Genomic DNA, 14,900 nt, shown 5'->3' with positions numbered 1-14,900 from the left:
AATGATTGGTTATTCAAGTTATTCACCTGAGTTTGGAAAGCAACAGGAAGACAAAGGAGAAAAAGGTAGCATACTTAAGGGAGGTCATATGAGGAGAAGAGCAGATGAGGCGGCGTAATCCGCCCCATTTACTCCAAACGCAGTCCGCAGGGCTGGACTTCAGCAGCACTTGCAAACGGCCTCGTGAGTGTGCTGCTGCGTACTTTTTTGTTGCGAAAGCAACACTACGCGAGTCGCCGAGCCATTTCGCGGAGCTGACGAAAGGCCATACTGCGCATGCGCGAGGAGCAGTGACGTCACACGGCGTACAGCTGGCGCGCAGCCGCCGTCGCTGCGCGCGGGTGACTCAGAAGTTCCGCTGCCGTGCTCGCCGGTTGCGCATGTGCAGCAGCGGCGCATAGCTCGCGTGTCGGGAGCGCCACCGCTGCCACGCGCTCTCCATCGCCTCTCTCTCTTCTCGTTGCTTTCGCAATCCTCCAAGGTCAACCAGAGCTAAACCACTGCAAATTTTTTTTGCAATGATGGGAGAATAAGACTCACTTTGACCAGGGAGATGGCCTCTTGCATCTGTTGCCAGTACGCGTTTTCGGCCGTGTCGAGCACTCCAGCATGGAAGATTCTCATGTGCCAGAAATCTCCCAGCGGATTGGAATGTGTCTGTCGTAGATCGGCAGACGCCCGTGCCATTCGCCTGCGCACATCGAGTGGGGCTTAAGGGTGACCGCGAGGAAGCCGCCTCACTTTCACTGCCATGGATCATATGCCACAAGTGGCCATGTCAAGTAACCCTAAGAATGCACTCTTTATATCCTTACTAGAGTTCAGATGAATATTGCAATATCAGCATTGACCTTTTGATGATGCAATGCAGGGCATTCAATTACATGGGCGTGTTTCGCGGCATTCACTTTTTTGATCCCAGAATAAATCTTATTGGTGTAGTTATTTCGCAACCATAACAGCTTTTAAGCCTCAGTAACAAGTCAGTCTAAATACACGCTTAGTAATTGATCATGACGCCATTCAGCTGTGATGGCAACGTGAAATTTTCTGTTATGTGAGACGTTATGCTACATCGACGCCTCAGGTCCCGGATACTCGTCCCTGCACTGAGCGGATTACCCCAAGCACTGTAGCGATTCAGTTCTTCCTCGATCAAAGTGTCTTTCGGTTGCATTTGATTTTAATTACAATAGTTGAATGTGAATACTCGTGTTTTTTTTTTTTATGGCGCTGTAAATCCACGGAAGCATATACTCACTGGAAAGAGAACGCCAGTCCGAGTGCAGTCCTGGTATATCTGTCGGCAGCCCGCAAGAAGGTCTTCAGGTCATCCCCGAACTGCGTGTGGTCGACGAGTGTGTTCTTGTCGTCTCCGTACAGCGAGTCGAAGAAAGCGTAATCGCAGAGGCCGTCTTCAGCCATCACCGCGTCCGTGCTCGTCCTGGCGCCGTAGGTGCAGAGCAGGGTCTCGGATACCGGTGCTGCAGACATGTGCAGCATAATATTTTTGAACTAAACCATGTACACGCCTATGTCCGGTATATCTTCCGCGCGTCAAGGACTTACAGTCTAGTACGGTATAGAGGGGAACACTCAGCGTCAACTTATGACAAATCTTGGAGGTTTAGGATAGCGTATACTATCGCGTAGACGTAAGTACATAGCAGCAGCAGGGAATCACCTGCGCATGCGCAGTAGAAGCAGCGCTTTCCATCTCGGTCACTGCGCATGTGTGGCGTGCACATCCATGGTCCGCTAGGCGTATACGTTTGTATACACCTCTGCTGCACTGAAACTATCAGAATATTGTTAGACTTCTTAACTAATACAGGGCGCGTTCACTGCAACCATAAGCTGCGCTAGTATTGAGGGAGGTGATAGAGCACGACGAAGATAGGCGAGGTTACGGAACATGTCATAGGGAGGCACCGACGATTCTTACACAGCAACAGGATGACCGCCAGCAAAGGACACAGCGCCCGTGCTATTCAGCACGTGGACCGCGGCGCAGAATGCACACCAACAAATGTAATTTCTAGCGACCGCGTACAGAACAGCACTTCTATCGTTCTCTTACTGGCCAAGAAATTGGTAACTACAATGTCATCATTTAAAGACCTGCCATAGTATATGAACGACATATCCAAGAGAAATGGCGGCGCGCCGTAGATTTCGTTGTATGCCTCTCTCAACCCTCAAGCCTCAGTGGCTTGAGGGTTGTCGGCAAGGGTCACATACGAGCATATTTTTGAAACTCACGAGTCGTATTTTACACATTCGCACCCCGCATCTGTGCGAACACTGCACAGAGAACTTTGTTTATCGCAGCGTGTGAGCAACGCCCTCCTATCATATCTTACGTCTACATATGCAAGAACGCACTAATACAGCTGCTTGGCAAATGTTAATCTACAAGCGCGAACGTTTCTGTTTCAGTGAAGGTCACCAAACAATTATTAAAAATAGTTTTTTTAGGTATAAAGAAGGATTCTGAGTCATGTGGAACTACAGAGTTTCGAGTGTGAGAAAAAGAGGTAATAATGTTATCAAGTCAGCTGATTAACAAAATTTTTATTGTTAACTTTTAGTTATAACAATGTGGCGACTGTTCACTGCAGCCTATCACATCTTTCCAGCTGTCGATCATTATTAGCCTTATAAGACTTTACATTTTCAAAGACGGGATTTTAACATCTCAGGCAGGCAGCCAACGACGAAATGCGGGGATTGCGGTAACATTTAGTTTCCCGGACTAAATAAACCACCCGCCGGCTGTAGGATCCGAACCCGCCACTTCCTAATTTCGCGTCCGGTGCTCTACGAAGTGAGTTACTGCGACGGCTGTCCAATTTTCTGCTTTCGGAGGTATTTACGTGCGGTGTAACCGAAACTTGTGAGTGTTCACCAGTGCCAAATGCGGTGTTCGCTTCTCCAGAAGAAGCACGAAAAAGAAACAAGCGTGAAAAGTACTCCCCGGAGTGACGTGAACTGGTTAAGCGTTGCTATGCTACTTTCACTGCGCAAGATTTTAAATCGATGAGCCACAATTTAGGTAGAGTTTTTACCAAATATTTATTCCCTCATGATTTGTTAAGATAAAGCTCTTATCAACTGCTTAGTCACTCATTCGATCCGACATTCATTCATTCATTCATTCATTCATTCATTCATTCATTCATTCATTCATTCATTCATTCATTCATATGAACCCGACTGCGGGGCACAAAGCTGCTAGAACTATTTATTTAGTGTGAAAGTTAAGTTTCTGCAGTGCTCTGCAAGATTAGCAGACAGTGCACCTTACAGTACCCTTTGGAGGCGTGGGGTTCGTCGGGTCGTCGACCAAGACCGGCAGTTCCACAACCATGGGGGGAGCAGGCGCGGGAGGACCACGTTCGATCTCGTCGCCGACGTCGGTGGCAGGGTGGTCGGGAGCTACACACGCATTTACAAAAGTGGCTCTAGTAAAACACGAGGTTGTGCCCCCCCCCCCCCAAAAAAAAAAAAGCTATAAAAGTACATGCGCTCCGAAAGGGAAACTGGGCACGCTGTCGGAGGAAAACTTGCATCGCTGTGCTCTGTAATATTATTATTATTATTTGAAAATACTGCAGCCCCATTCTAGGGGCTATAGCAGGAATGGGTACATAAAACGTGGAACGATTCCACGCATCAAAGGGTACATGACAAGGATTACAAATATAAACGCTGAAAACAACACCATACAATGCTACGACTCAACTGATGACGGAAAATCAGAAGCTGATAATGCACGAATCTTGCCATGCAAAGAGTTCCAATTCTCCACAGTGCGAGGAAAAAAGCTGTATTTGAAAACGTTAGTACGAACAAAAAGAGGTCGGATATTAAGATCGTGATGGCTCCTGGTTGCAGATGGCTTTGAAAACGAGATATGCTTACCCTCTGAAAGGCAATTAGCAGAATGGACTGCTGGAATACCACCTGTAGCGAATGCGTGCATTGAGGACGTACGCTGCACAACCATCTTAACAATGCTATCTAAAGTTGCGGAGTATATTTTTCAGGGTATGAAGGTAACACGAGATCCGGAGCTCCATTTTTTCCGCTTGAGAGAATACCGTAATTGTGAAGTAGCAAGATGTTGCACTGTCAAAGCACAGTTATGGTAAAGATGAGAAAAATAGAAGCGACACAAAATACTTAACGCGAAGGAATTTCCGCGCGAACTAAGAATTTGTTTCGCTTTATGAGTGACACTTTTGCTTCTTTGTCCGGCTATTCCGTTCTGTTTAGGTAGTGTTCCAACTATCCTCAGAAACAATACATTTTGACGAGCACACGCGGGTGACGAATTTCTGTGCTCATTTCCTGATCCAGAGCTGCTGTCTTGCAGCAGCGAATAAACTAGTAATTGTTGCTTAAGAAGACCAGAACACAGGTTGGCCCTTGTCTTTATAGCTCTTGAGAAGCAATAACAATAAAAAGCTGCAAGAGTCTTACGAGTCATCTTCTGCGAATTCAACTTTCAGTTTCATTGACAACAGGAAAAAAACATCACAAGGGCAAAAAGCAGCCTAAATGGAATCATACTACTGCCTCCTCCTCCCCAAATGCCCCTCTTTTTTTTTCTCCTTCAGCTTCGCGTATGTAGCTACGTATAGCGGGTGTCCCAGCTAAATGTAACCAACTTTTGAAAAAGGTGAAGTGTCCTAGTCCAGTGAAACCAACTCAGGGTTTTTCATAGTCGCGTGGACTAGTCTTGAGTATTTTTTTCGCTCTTCAAAGTTAATTATTTAGTTAAGTGTAATTAGCTAACTTTTTAATTATTGACTTCTGGAAGAAAGCGTCATGCAAAAGTTTTATATCACCTCGAAAAACCGCTAGTAGTGCTGTTTCCGTCAAGTTACGATTTACGTAGCTTCATTTATTGGCCTTAAAAGAAAGTTGTCACGTGACGAGCTGCTCGCTCACTTCTCTGCCCCGACGTGCACCCAAAGTCTCATCGAGGAGAGGACTTGAGAAAAAACGAATTTTATTCTTTAAAGCGCGTCTTGGGACGTTGAAGTGGCGCAGTTGTCGTGTGGAAGCTTTTTCTTATTGTGCGGGTTATGGTTAAAGGCCGGTAAAAAAACTACTTTATGTAAATATTACTTTGCTGCAAATGACTCAGTAAGCTGTTTCTCAAAGCGATCTTCAACTTTTCCATTGACACTTTGTTCCTCGAGTCAATAATTAAAAAGTTAGTTAATTAAGCTTGACTAATTAGACAACCTTGAAGAACGAAAAAATACTGCAGACTAGGTCACGCGACTCTAAACAACCCCCATTTGGTTTCAGACGGCTAGGACACCCTGTCTTTTTTAAAACCTTGGTTACATTTAGCTGGGACACCTGGTAAACATTCCGTCGCTTTCCTTCCACAAGGCAAACTTATTTGAAAAGTGAGTGTTACCAGCACGTGAAGGTAGTGTTCCTGTCGTCCTTTGTAATGACAAATGAACGCGAGGCGTTTGACCGTTGCCAGTGCTTACGGCTTATCAGCAAAGACACCGTGATGACCGAGCCACAGATCAGGAAAAACAGCAAGGCGCACAAGATCACCATAAGCGTCGGAGCGCCTTTTCCCCTGCATGAAATGGAAAGTGGAGGCAAATATTTGTCGTCGCTTGATGCAGGCCTCCAGTGCACGCGAAAAGAGACCTCGGCGCCTACGGACGACGTTTTTCGGTGATCACCTCCATTCACTACCACAGAATAAAGCAATTAAAATTTCAATTTCACAAGTGTAGTCTTCAGCCACAGGCTAGTAGCAGTTTTCAGCTTCGGTTACGCGTCAAAAGTCCCGAAGACTTCTGCCTCCGACTGTAGATCTCTGACATGCATACACGTTCCTGAGCATGTGTTGTGCATTTACTGCGCATGTTTGAAGATAGCTGCTGCATATGTGTATTTGCTATATTAGTATTCCTCGACTTATACCAACTTCATCTAATCAAACATTCTACACTCATATTTATCCACTCTGCTTGGCACAAGATAATTGCAGGAGCCGTGCGGAGCAGATACACGCCCTGCGAATCTCTCCCCTAATCGCGTTACAACCACCACGGTCCGTCATTTAACTCCAACACAGTACTCCATAGTACGTTAGACTCCGCGCGGTACAGTGTTGCTGAGCCAAGTTTGCAGCGCTGGACATGTATGCAATAAATCTAACACCATCAGCGGAACTTTCTGACTGATTTCGGCTGTCTGGGGTCCCACTTCATTGATATTTTTCCTCCTGACATGATGCGGTAAATGAGAAGAATGATAGCATGCAGTCTATAGCTGCTGCTATTGCAATGTGTGCGCGCAACTAACAGTTCCGAATAGCTCCGTTACCGCCATGAATTAGTTAATCAACATGCGAAAGGTAACCGACATAAGGAAGTTGATTATTAATGCTCTAAACAATGGGGGTAATCTAGGAGTGGAGAAGAGGCACAGGCAAAATTAGGCATAGTCTAGGCATAGGCAAAAATTGGGTGTAAGCGTTAAGAGTCAAGGAGGGAAATGTCATTAGAAATATGGACAAGATATATAGTTAAAGTAGCCGAAGAGTTCTATACAAATCTATGTAGTAGCCAACGTAATCAGGACGTAAATGAGAGAGGCAGTAACACACAGCAATGGGACATCCCGCCAGTAGCGAAAGAACAAGTAAAGAAAGCCTTGGGAGCAATGAAAAGGTATAAAGCAGCTGATGGGGATCAGGAAGCAGCAGATCTGTTGAAGGACGGTGGCAAGATTGTGCTAGAAAAACTAGCCACCCAGTATACGCCATGCCATATCACCTCGAGCATACCAGAAGCTTGGAAGAGCGCTAACGTCTTCTTAATCTTTAAGAAAGGACACATCAAGGACCTGAAAGATTGCAGACTGTTCAGCTTACTGAGCGTTGCCTACAAGGTATCTAGTAAGGTAATCGCTTGAGGAGTGAGAGCTTTAGTCTTCAATCAACCAATTGATCAGACATGTTTTCGTAAAGGAATTTAGACAATAGACCACATTCACACTATCATTCAGGTGATAGAGAAATGCGCGGAATATAACCAAAGAATATAGCTTCCACAGAGTACGAGAAAGCATTGAACTGAGTCGAAACCTGAGCAGTCATGCAGGCATTGCGAAATGAGGGTGTAGGAGAGCGTGTCTAAAACGGCTGCAAAGCTACTATAGTCCTCCATAAAGTCATCAATAAAATTCCGATAGGAAGGGTGTCAGGCAGGTAGACGTTATCTCGCCATTGCTGTTTACCGCCTGTATTCGAAGGTCTGGATCGTGAAAAATTGAGGATAAGAGCTAATGAAGAATAACCAAGTAATTTGCAATTAGCTGATGACATTACCTTGCAAAGTCACTTAGTATATGAACTGCAAAGCATGATAAGTGAGTTAGACAGGCAGAGCAGAATGATGGGTGTAAAAATTTATATGCAGAAAACCAAGGTAATATTCAACAGTCCCTGCCGGGAACATTGGTAGCGAATCGCTGGAGGTGGTAAAAGAATACGTCTACTTAGGGAGGTAATAAGAATGGTGTGGAGCGCATTTGGGAGGTTTTCTCAGGTCATGAATGGCAGTAAAGTACATAACAGCTGTACCTTACGGTACTCACCTACAGGGCAGAAACGTAGAGGACAACTAAAAGGGTTCAGCTAAAGTTATGGACAACGCAGCGAGGTGCTATAAAGGAAAAGGAAGATTACTGATGTAACGTTAAGAGAGAAGAGAGCACAGTGAGGCACGGAACAAACGCGGGTTAATCATATCCTTGTCGAAATCAAGAGGAAGGAATTGGCTTGGGCAGCGCATGTAATGCGAATGCACAAATAAACCGATGGTAGCGTTAGGGGTAATGGAGTGGATTCCAAGAGAAGGCAAGCGTAGCAGGGGCGGCAGAAAGTTAGGTGGGTGGATGAGATTGAGAAGTTTGCGAGGATACGGTGGCCGCAGCTGGATCAGGACGGGGTTAAATGTAGAGATATGCGAAGGGCCTTGGGCCTGCAGGAAACGCAGTCAGGCTAGTGATGATAATGGGCGCCAACTAGTGTCGCTTGTGGTCTGCCTTTTCAGAGGATTACGGGAGCTGGTTCTGATGGATTACATATAATGGTTTGGTTTATGGGGTTTTAACGTCCCAAAGCGACTAAGGCTATGAGAGACGCGATTACATATAATGTAATGGGTCACCAACCAGCCCGCACTCCTACCCTGGTTTTGATGGGATAGCAGTACATTTGTCGTCACAGAAGAAAAACTGCTGATGTACAGTCGGGGACAAAAGTCTCCGGACCACGTGTTCCTCAAACGAAGCTTGTAGCTCTACTATTAGACAGCGGCTGGAGGCCACACTTGTGGAGATGAAAGAACAAAATTTTGACTTTTACCCTCCACAAGTGTGGTCACCAGCCACCGACTAATAGCAGAGCTATCGGCTTCGTTAGAGGAACACGTGGTCCAGAGACTTTTGTCCCCGACTGTACGTGCGGGAGCTCCAGCCGCTAGTGTTTGAAATAAATCCAGAGCACACCACTGCCCCAATGTACTCTTATGGACACTTAAACATCCGCATAATTTTCTTTCGTAAAGACTTACGCAACGTCTTTGGATTTACTTTAAACTTGAAATTCTCAGCATTGTGCGGCGGTGCGAAGATTCCTCAGAGGGCACTCTTGGCACTCACACATGATATGGAGTGCAGTGTTTTATTATTTGAAGTTAATGTAGAAAAAAAATTCATTTCTCAATTATGAAATTAACGCCGCATAAAGGAAAAAAACACCTTTGTTGGTTAGCTTCAGCGAGAAATGTTTTAGTCCACCAAATCACTTGAGAAACAATTGAAGGCAAAGTGGATTGACAGTTCTTGATACAGTACGGCTGCACACAGGGTTACTTACGATCCCGCCTTTGCCTCTGTAAGAGAGAGGAAAAGAAGGCTTACATGAGGTACTGTGGGCACACTTTCAGTTGAAAGCTTGGAAAAGTCAGGGGTCAAGTTAGATATGCTAGACTACATGGGATGACATGCGGTATCTCGGAACTCTGCACAATTCATTTAAGTTTTTAGCGAATCCCAGAAAATATTACAAAATGTGTTCAAGATAACAAAGATCAGAAGCACTAGAATGCAGTTAAGAAGTTAGGCAAGGTTTAATCATGGTTATTCCCAAAGGTCGAGCGATAACATTTTTGCAATGGTCCAGGCCAAATTTGTATGTCACCGTCGTGTCGGGTAGGCTCAGTTACGACTGGACATCGATTTTGGCCCGAACCAGCTAAGGTCGTATTTCGGGGGTGGGCTGGTCCAAGTTTTTGAAAATGACCGGGGCCAAATTTTGATGTCAACGTCGTGTCAGGCACGTTCAATTATGGTCGAACATCGATTTTTGTCCAAATCGGCCAAGGTCTATGTGTCAAAGGCAGTCTCTTGTTATGGTGCGCTTCTCAAGGTTAAACCAACGTCAAATCAGGCCCGGAATGGTGAGCGACTTTTGCATTGAGTACTACCCCTTTAGTATAGTGGTTTTCGAACTTCCGCACAAACATGTATTTCGGACCTTACTTCGTGGCCAGCTAAACCAGAGCCTTTATCAGCAATGAATCACAAAGCAGCCAGAAGGGCACCACAGCATGGGAACCAGAGAGGGTACGTAAACTGCATATTAGGGTAGTGCTTTCGCTCAACTACTTCCCCCAAAATGCTACTACCGGTCTATGCAGTGAGCGCAAAAATGTGTTCCGCATTAATAAATCGCCCAATTAACTGCGGTCTGAGGATGGCTGGTCAAAGTATTTCAACATGCAGCCCTGTGTGGCTGCGCCAACCTGTTCTGGAACCATGGTCTGCAGTGAAATACGCCACCTCTAAGTCACTGGTCAGTGAAGAAGCAAATGTTTTTTTTTTTCATTTCTGCACTTGTATTCATATACATGTATCTCCCCTGTTGTTACATGTTCTAGTTGCATTGTACTGGAGTGTCTGTATGATTGTATTGTATTTCATTTGTTGGACCCATGACTAGCCTACGGCTACGGGTCCAGACAGTGTTGAACACATCTTTGTGTACTTTTAAATGTAAATAAAGAATTTAAATTTGAATTTGAACTGTTTTAAACTTCACTTTGAACGGATGAGGTGGAGGCATAAATGATTTCACGCGGCATATCATCAGTCGGGATGCCTACCCTCGGCTGCGATCAGTAGTCTGGCAGGAATGTCCTGTTCGGGCCCTGCCGCGTGCCCCAAATCGTTCGCGGCCGGTGGATAACCGCGTGGCAGGAGATGTCGCGCCGGGTTGATGTAGGGACTGTTGTAGAACATGACGCTGAGCAGAAATCTGAAAAAAAAATAAAATTGTGTACACTGTGTTGCCTGGAACGCGCGCAACTGAACGAAATTTGTCACTCTGCTGTTGTCTTTGACTTGAATCGTCCTTTTTTTTTCCTCCCAGATGTTCACCGGCTAGCGTGTTAATTAGAAGGGAGTTTAATAACCTGAAAACGAAATGTAAAGCGTTACAGTCAAGCTAAAATTAGAAAATCCATAATTTCGGGCAGAGTTAGCACTTCTCAAAAGAGTGGAGAGTTCTCAAAAATTCTCAAAAGCTCTCCACAATAACGTGCGCAAGCTGGCGAAGCATCGAAGATTGGTTTAGTTTGGATTTATGGTGGTTTAACATTCCAAAGGGACTCCGGCTATGAGAGACGCCGTAGTGAAGGGCTCCGGAAATTTCGACCACCCGGGGTTCTTTAACGTGCACTGTCATCGCGCAGTAGACGGGCCTCTAGGATTTCGCCTCAATCGAAATGCGACCGCCGCGGCCGGGATCGAACCCGCGTCTTTCGGGTCAGCAGCCGAACGCCATACTCACTGAGCCAGCACGGCGGGGAGGCACCGAATAGTTGAGTGATGACGTCACTCGCCGATATAACTTGACAGAACTCACCGGTTTAACAGGACAGAATCGTCACCAAAGGACTCAAGCAGTCCACTCCGAGCAGTAATGGCGCTTCGCGATTGATGTCTTCTTCGCTCAGTTCTGACCGTGAATCTGACCAAATGCGCGAGGTTCGACACAGCAGCGTTTATTCTTCTTCATCGTCGACGCCGCGATCTAAGGATGCTGTGCATCGACGACGAAGAATACCAGCATGAGTCTATTGGGTGAAGGTGAAGTCTATTTCAAGACGCCACAACAACAACAACAACAACAACAACAACAATAACACCGCTGCTTTGAATGGACACCTGCACCGCTACGCGGACCATTTCCTCAAGTCTTTAGATTGGTATGTGACCTACCATTGCTTTCCTCATCACCTAACTCATCGGTGTTTCGTGTTTTGCCTGACTATCTTGATGCGCCGCCCTTTTGATAACTAATTGCTATTCCGCTGATGCACTGGGACAGGCGAACTTAACTTGTTGATTATATCTTAAATTCTGTGTTATTCGCAGGCTCCTTGCGAGACTTTGCATTACATTGTGTAGAGACTGAAGTTCCGCTCTGAATGCAATACTATATGATGCGCAAATCGCCATCGCTCTAAGAACACAAAAAAAAAAACGGGGTTAAAGTCAAAGCATATCTACTCTAAAGAGACGCTGAAACTTACCCTCCATCACCAAATAGGGTCTCGAATCACAATGGAATTGAAACCTATGAAACTATCGGAATAAAGTTATCAGTGCTTCAGGTTGAGTCCTGGCCCTCCTATCGGCGGTTGGGAACAGCAAGTCGAAGAGATGTCCATACGCGTGATGTAAACAAATTTCATGAAGCATTCTTGTTTTTTTTTTAAATTGTTATTGCTCTCAAACTCCTTAGAATCAAAGCCTGCGACGAAACTCCAGTCTTGTGTACAGGTGAGAACAGAGTGTAACTGTGTTCTCGGCCTCATTTCCGCCCGGCACAGCATGGAATACCGATCAGCGAGATACCGATCGGAAGATCAGTATCTCGAAGATGCTGATCACCAATGTCTTTAAACCAGTGACTTAGAGTAGCGTTTTTCTGTAAGGATACCGAGTCTAAAACGAGTCGGTATCGCCATACTGAGATGTCCGTAGAGATACATGTGTCAACTTACCACAAAACACATACTTTTTGTGGCCATCGTATTCGATTCTGAGGCCATTGCGGAGTACGGTAGTAGCATGCGAGAAGCAGTGGGGCAGTGAAAATATTAGAGTAATACTTAGTAGACATGCCCTTGTGTAGTGGTGCTGCTTTAGCACCGTTGTGGCTGCTCAGGGATTGGATGAACTGAACGTTTCAAGTAAGGCCCGAAGGAAACGCGTAAGCCTAAGGGGATGGTATAATTTCGGAAATCTGCTTCATAGAAGCTATACTTTTACTGCATCGTACTTCTGTTTCGAAATTCTTTCTTGCGATCATCTTAGTTGTAGTCTCTGGGGTCCGTAAGATCATAAATGAATATGACCTAGTCTTAGTTTGTCATTACAAGCACTTCGTGATATCAACATAACCGTTGCCTGCACTACGCTTTGAATCTTAAAGCCTGCATGCAGTTTTCAGTTGAAATTCGGTCATCTTTCGAGGCGCAGGCACACATAGTCTTTTTTATCTTTTTTTTTTCTTTTTTCCAGAGACCAAGGCGGGGGCGTAAGTATACATTGGGTGAAGCCATGCCGTAGGAACCAGTATTTATTCTAGGTTTTTTGAAATAGTTCCTCGGATGATTTTGGGATTCGGACTTCTCGAAGAAGTTCACCTACCAAAGTTTACTATGCGAATCTCTTTTGGTGACTGAGCAAGCAATTTTCTCCTTAGGCAAAAAGAAGAGGAAACGATAGACTATTCCATGCAAACCAGCCAGCGCAATGAGTGTCTTTTCGAGAAAGGTTGCGGCGCCGTGATATGCTCAGAATTTCAGTTTTCAAGTAAACCTAAAGAAAGGTCTTCTGTAGGAAACAGTAAAAAACAACCTCCCATACTCTATGCAGAGTCCAATACCCAGCGACTTTTGATTTCGGTAGTGTACAGAGATACTACGCCGCTTTCCGTGTTAGCGAACAAAGCGCGTAGAGCAATAGCGGCAGTTATAGACTGCATGCTATCATTCGCTTTAATGTTCTTACCCCGTGGTCAAGAAAAAATTCGTAGATGTTGAATGCCATGCAGTCAATATCCGTAAAACAACCTCTGCGGATGGTGGTGAACTTATTTTTTAGCCGCCAGCAAAATTGACCTTTCAGAATTTGAACGCCCGGAGTTTGTGTACATTAATTTTGAGCCTGTCTCACGTCTTTCCGGGATAAAATGTGGCGGGCGTGGCTGAATTACATTTCGAACCCTTAGCGACCACCCTTTGCGACAAGGGGTGCGAACCCAGGGCCAAAAACACATCTTAAGGAGGACGCCTCTGCACTTTACGCAAGTGCTGATGCTTCTCCGGATTGAGTGTGACTTCGCTTGCCTGTTTGGCATGCATTAGCGCGTTGAAAGGTAAGGCGCTGACTTGTTTAAACAACTTGTTCTATTTGAAACTGCTCAAGAGAAGTACACGTGAGACCATTAAAACTGTCCCGAAAGGGGCTCTCAATAAGTTTTGCGGTATGCCGGATGAGGTGGTTAGCTACTGAGCTGTCTGTGATGAAAATTTGAATTTCAGCGTTTTCCACTTTTCCGTCTCCTCTTGTCAATTCTCGCTTCTCTATGCTCCGTCTCACAAGATGTTTGCAGCTCTACGAAAGGTAGAGCTCTCTTGTCCAATCGGGATGGCGCGCACTACTTTAGTGTGTTCCTATGCACCTGTGGCTCGATCCACCTGATGTCCAGGTGGCTCGATCCATATGAAAGAAGGCGCACTAGTAGATAGCTTCTTTCTACCTCTAGCAGGTGGCGCTTGATGTCTTTCTATTCTTTCCTTGGTTTGCTTTTGGACAGGCGGACGCCCGTTCCAAAGGGACTAGCCCCACTTTTTTTTTGTCACGACCTGTTCTCATCAGTTCCTCTGTTATCACGTCACAGTAAATTTCAGTAATCGTGTCATGTGCATATAAATTTATTTACTCCACCGTGCCGAGGCAGCCGAATGTTGATGGTGGCGAAATGCAAAACAAGCCCATGTGCAGCGCTAAAGTCAACGCACGTTAAACGGGCTCGATCATCTCATCGTCCTCATCACAACTGAATTCAGCAATGCTGGTTGTATCGTCCTCCAGGTTGACAACAATGGCCGGTCCCTGGTCCACATCGTCGATGATGTGGTCCAGTTTTCTCATCACATCTTCCTCACTGATAATATGCAGCACGGAATTCTTACATTTCTCAACAGTCACTTGCGTGACGGCCTGCCAAACCAGAGGCTCGACGTCTTGGAGCTTAAACGTCTTGTTTTGGCCGGCCACGAAACCCTTGACGTCGCTCCAGACAAGCTTTATCGGGTTCAGTCGGCAGTGGTACGGTGGCAGGCGCACAACGAGATGGCCAGCAGCTTCAGCAATGCAGTCCACACGGTATCGCTCCCCGCCTGTGTTCACACTGCTGACAAGCTGCATGAGCTCGGCCTTCACCATGCCGCTGCTCCACGCGACACCTTTTCCGGACAGCCAAGCCTATACGTCCTTTTTGAGGCACTCATCCGCGGCACTTTATCCTGCTTCACAGAATGATATGGCGCGTTGTCCATCACTATAACGTTGCCGGGTGGTAGTAGTGGGAGAAGTCTCTTGGAGAACCATTTTTTCGTATTGTTCTCCGCTCATTTCCTCGTGGTAATCGCCCGAGTTTTTCTTCGCTCGGAAAACTTTCACTGCGCCTTCGACAAAACCTTGCTCACTACCGCAATGCGTCACAATAAGCCTGCCACCTTTGCCACTGCGGTTTTGTAGACCAGTCGACA

General features: G+C 45.7%; 1 protein-coding gene across 1 annotated transcript in view; it reads right to left on the bottom strand.

Annotated features, from left to right (window-relative positions):
• The window catches only part of LOC149348416 (uncharacterized), a 29,350-nt gene extending 14,776 nt beyond the window's left edge, over positions 1 to 14,574 (bottom strand). Inside the window, exons 1-4 of the mRNA XM_089541754.1 lie at positions 14,184 to 14,574; positions 3,313 to 3,438; positions 1,262 to 1,484; positions 541 to 691 (exon numbers count right to left, since the gene is read on the bottom strand). Of these exons, the coding sequence (XP_089397880.1) occupies positions 541 to 691; positions 1,262 to 1,484; positions 3,313 to 3,438; positions 14,184 to 14,574 (891 nt within the window). The remainder of the gene's footprint in view (positions 1 to 540; positions 692 to 1,261; positions 1,485 to 3,312; positions 3,439 to 14,183) is intronic.
• Positions 14,575 to 14,900: the final 326 nt, after the last annotated feature.

Source organism: Amblyomma mixtum, chromosome 4, assembly GCF_055824585.1.
Source record: "Amblyomma mixtum isolate Tamu chromosome 4, ASM5582458v1, whole genome shotgun sequence".
NCBI classification, from domain to species: Eukaryota; Metazoa; Arthropoda; class Arachnida; order Ixodida; family Ixodidae; genus Amblyomma; species Amblyomma mixtum.
The sequence above is the reverse complement of the archived record's forward strand: the minus strand, read 5'-3'. Positions and strand labels throughout refer to the sequence as shown.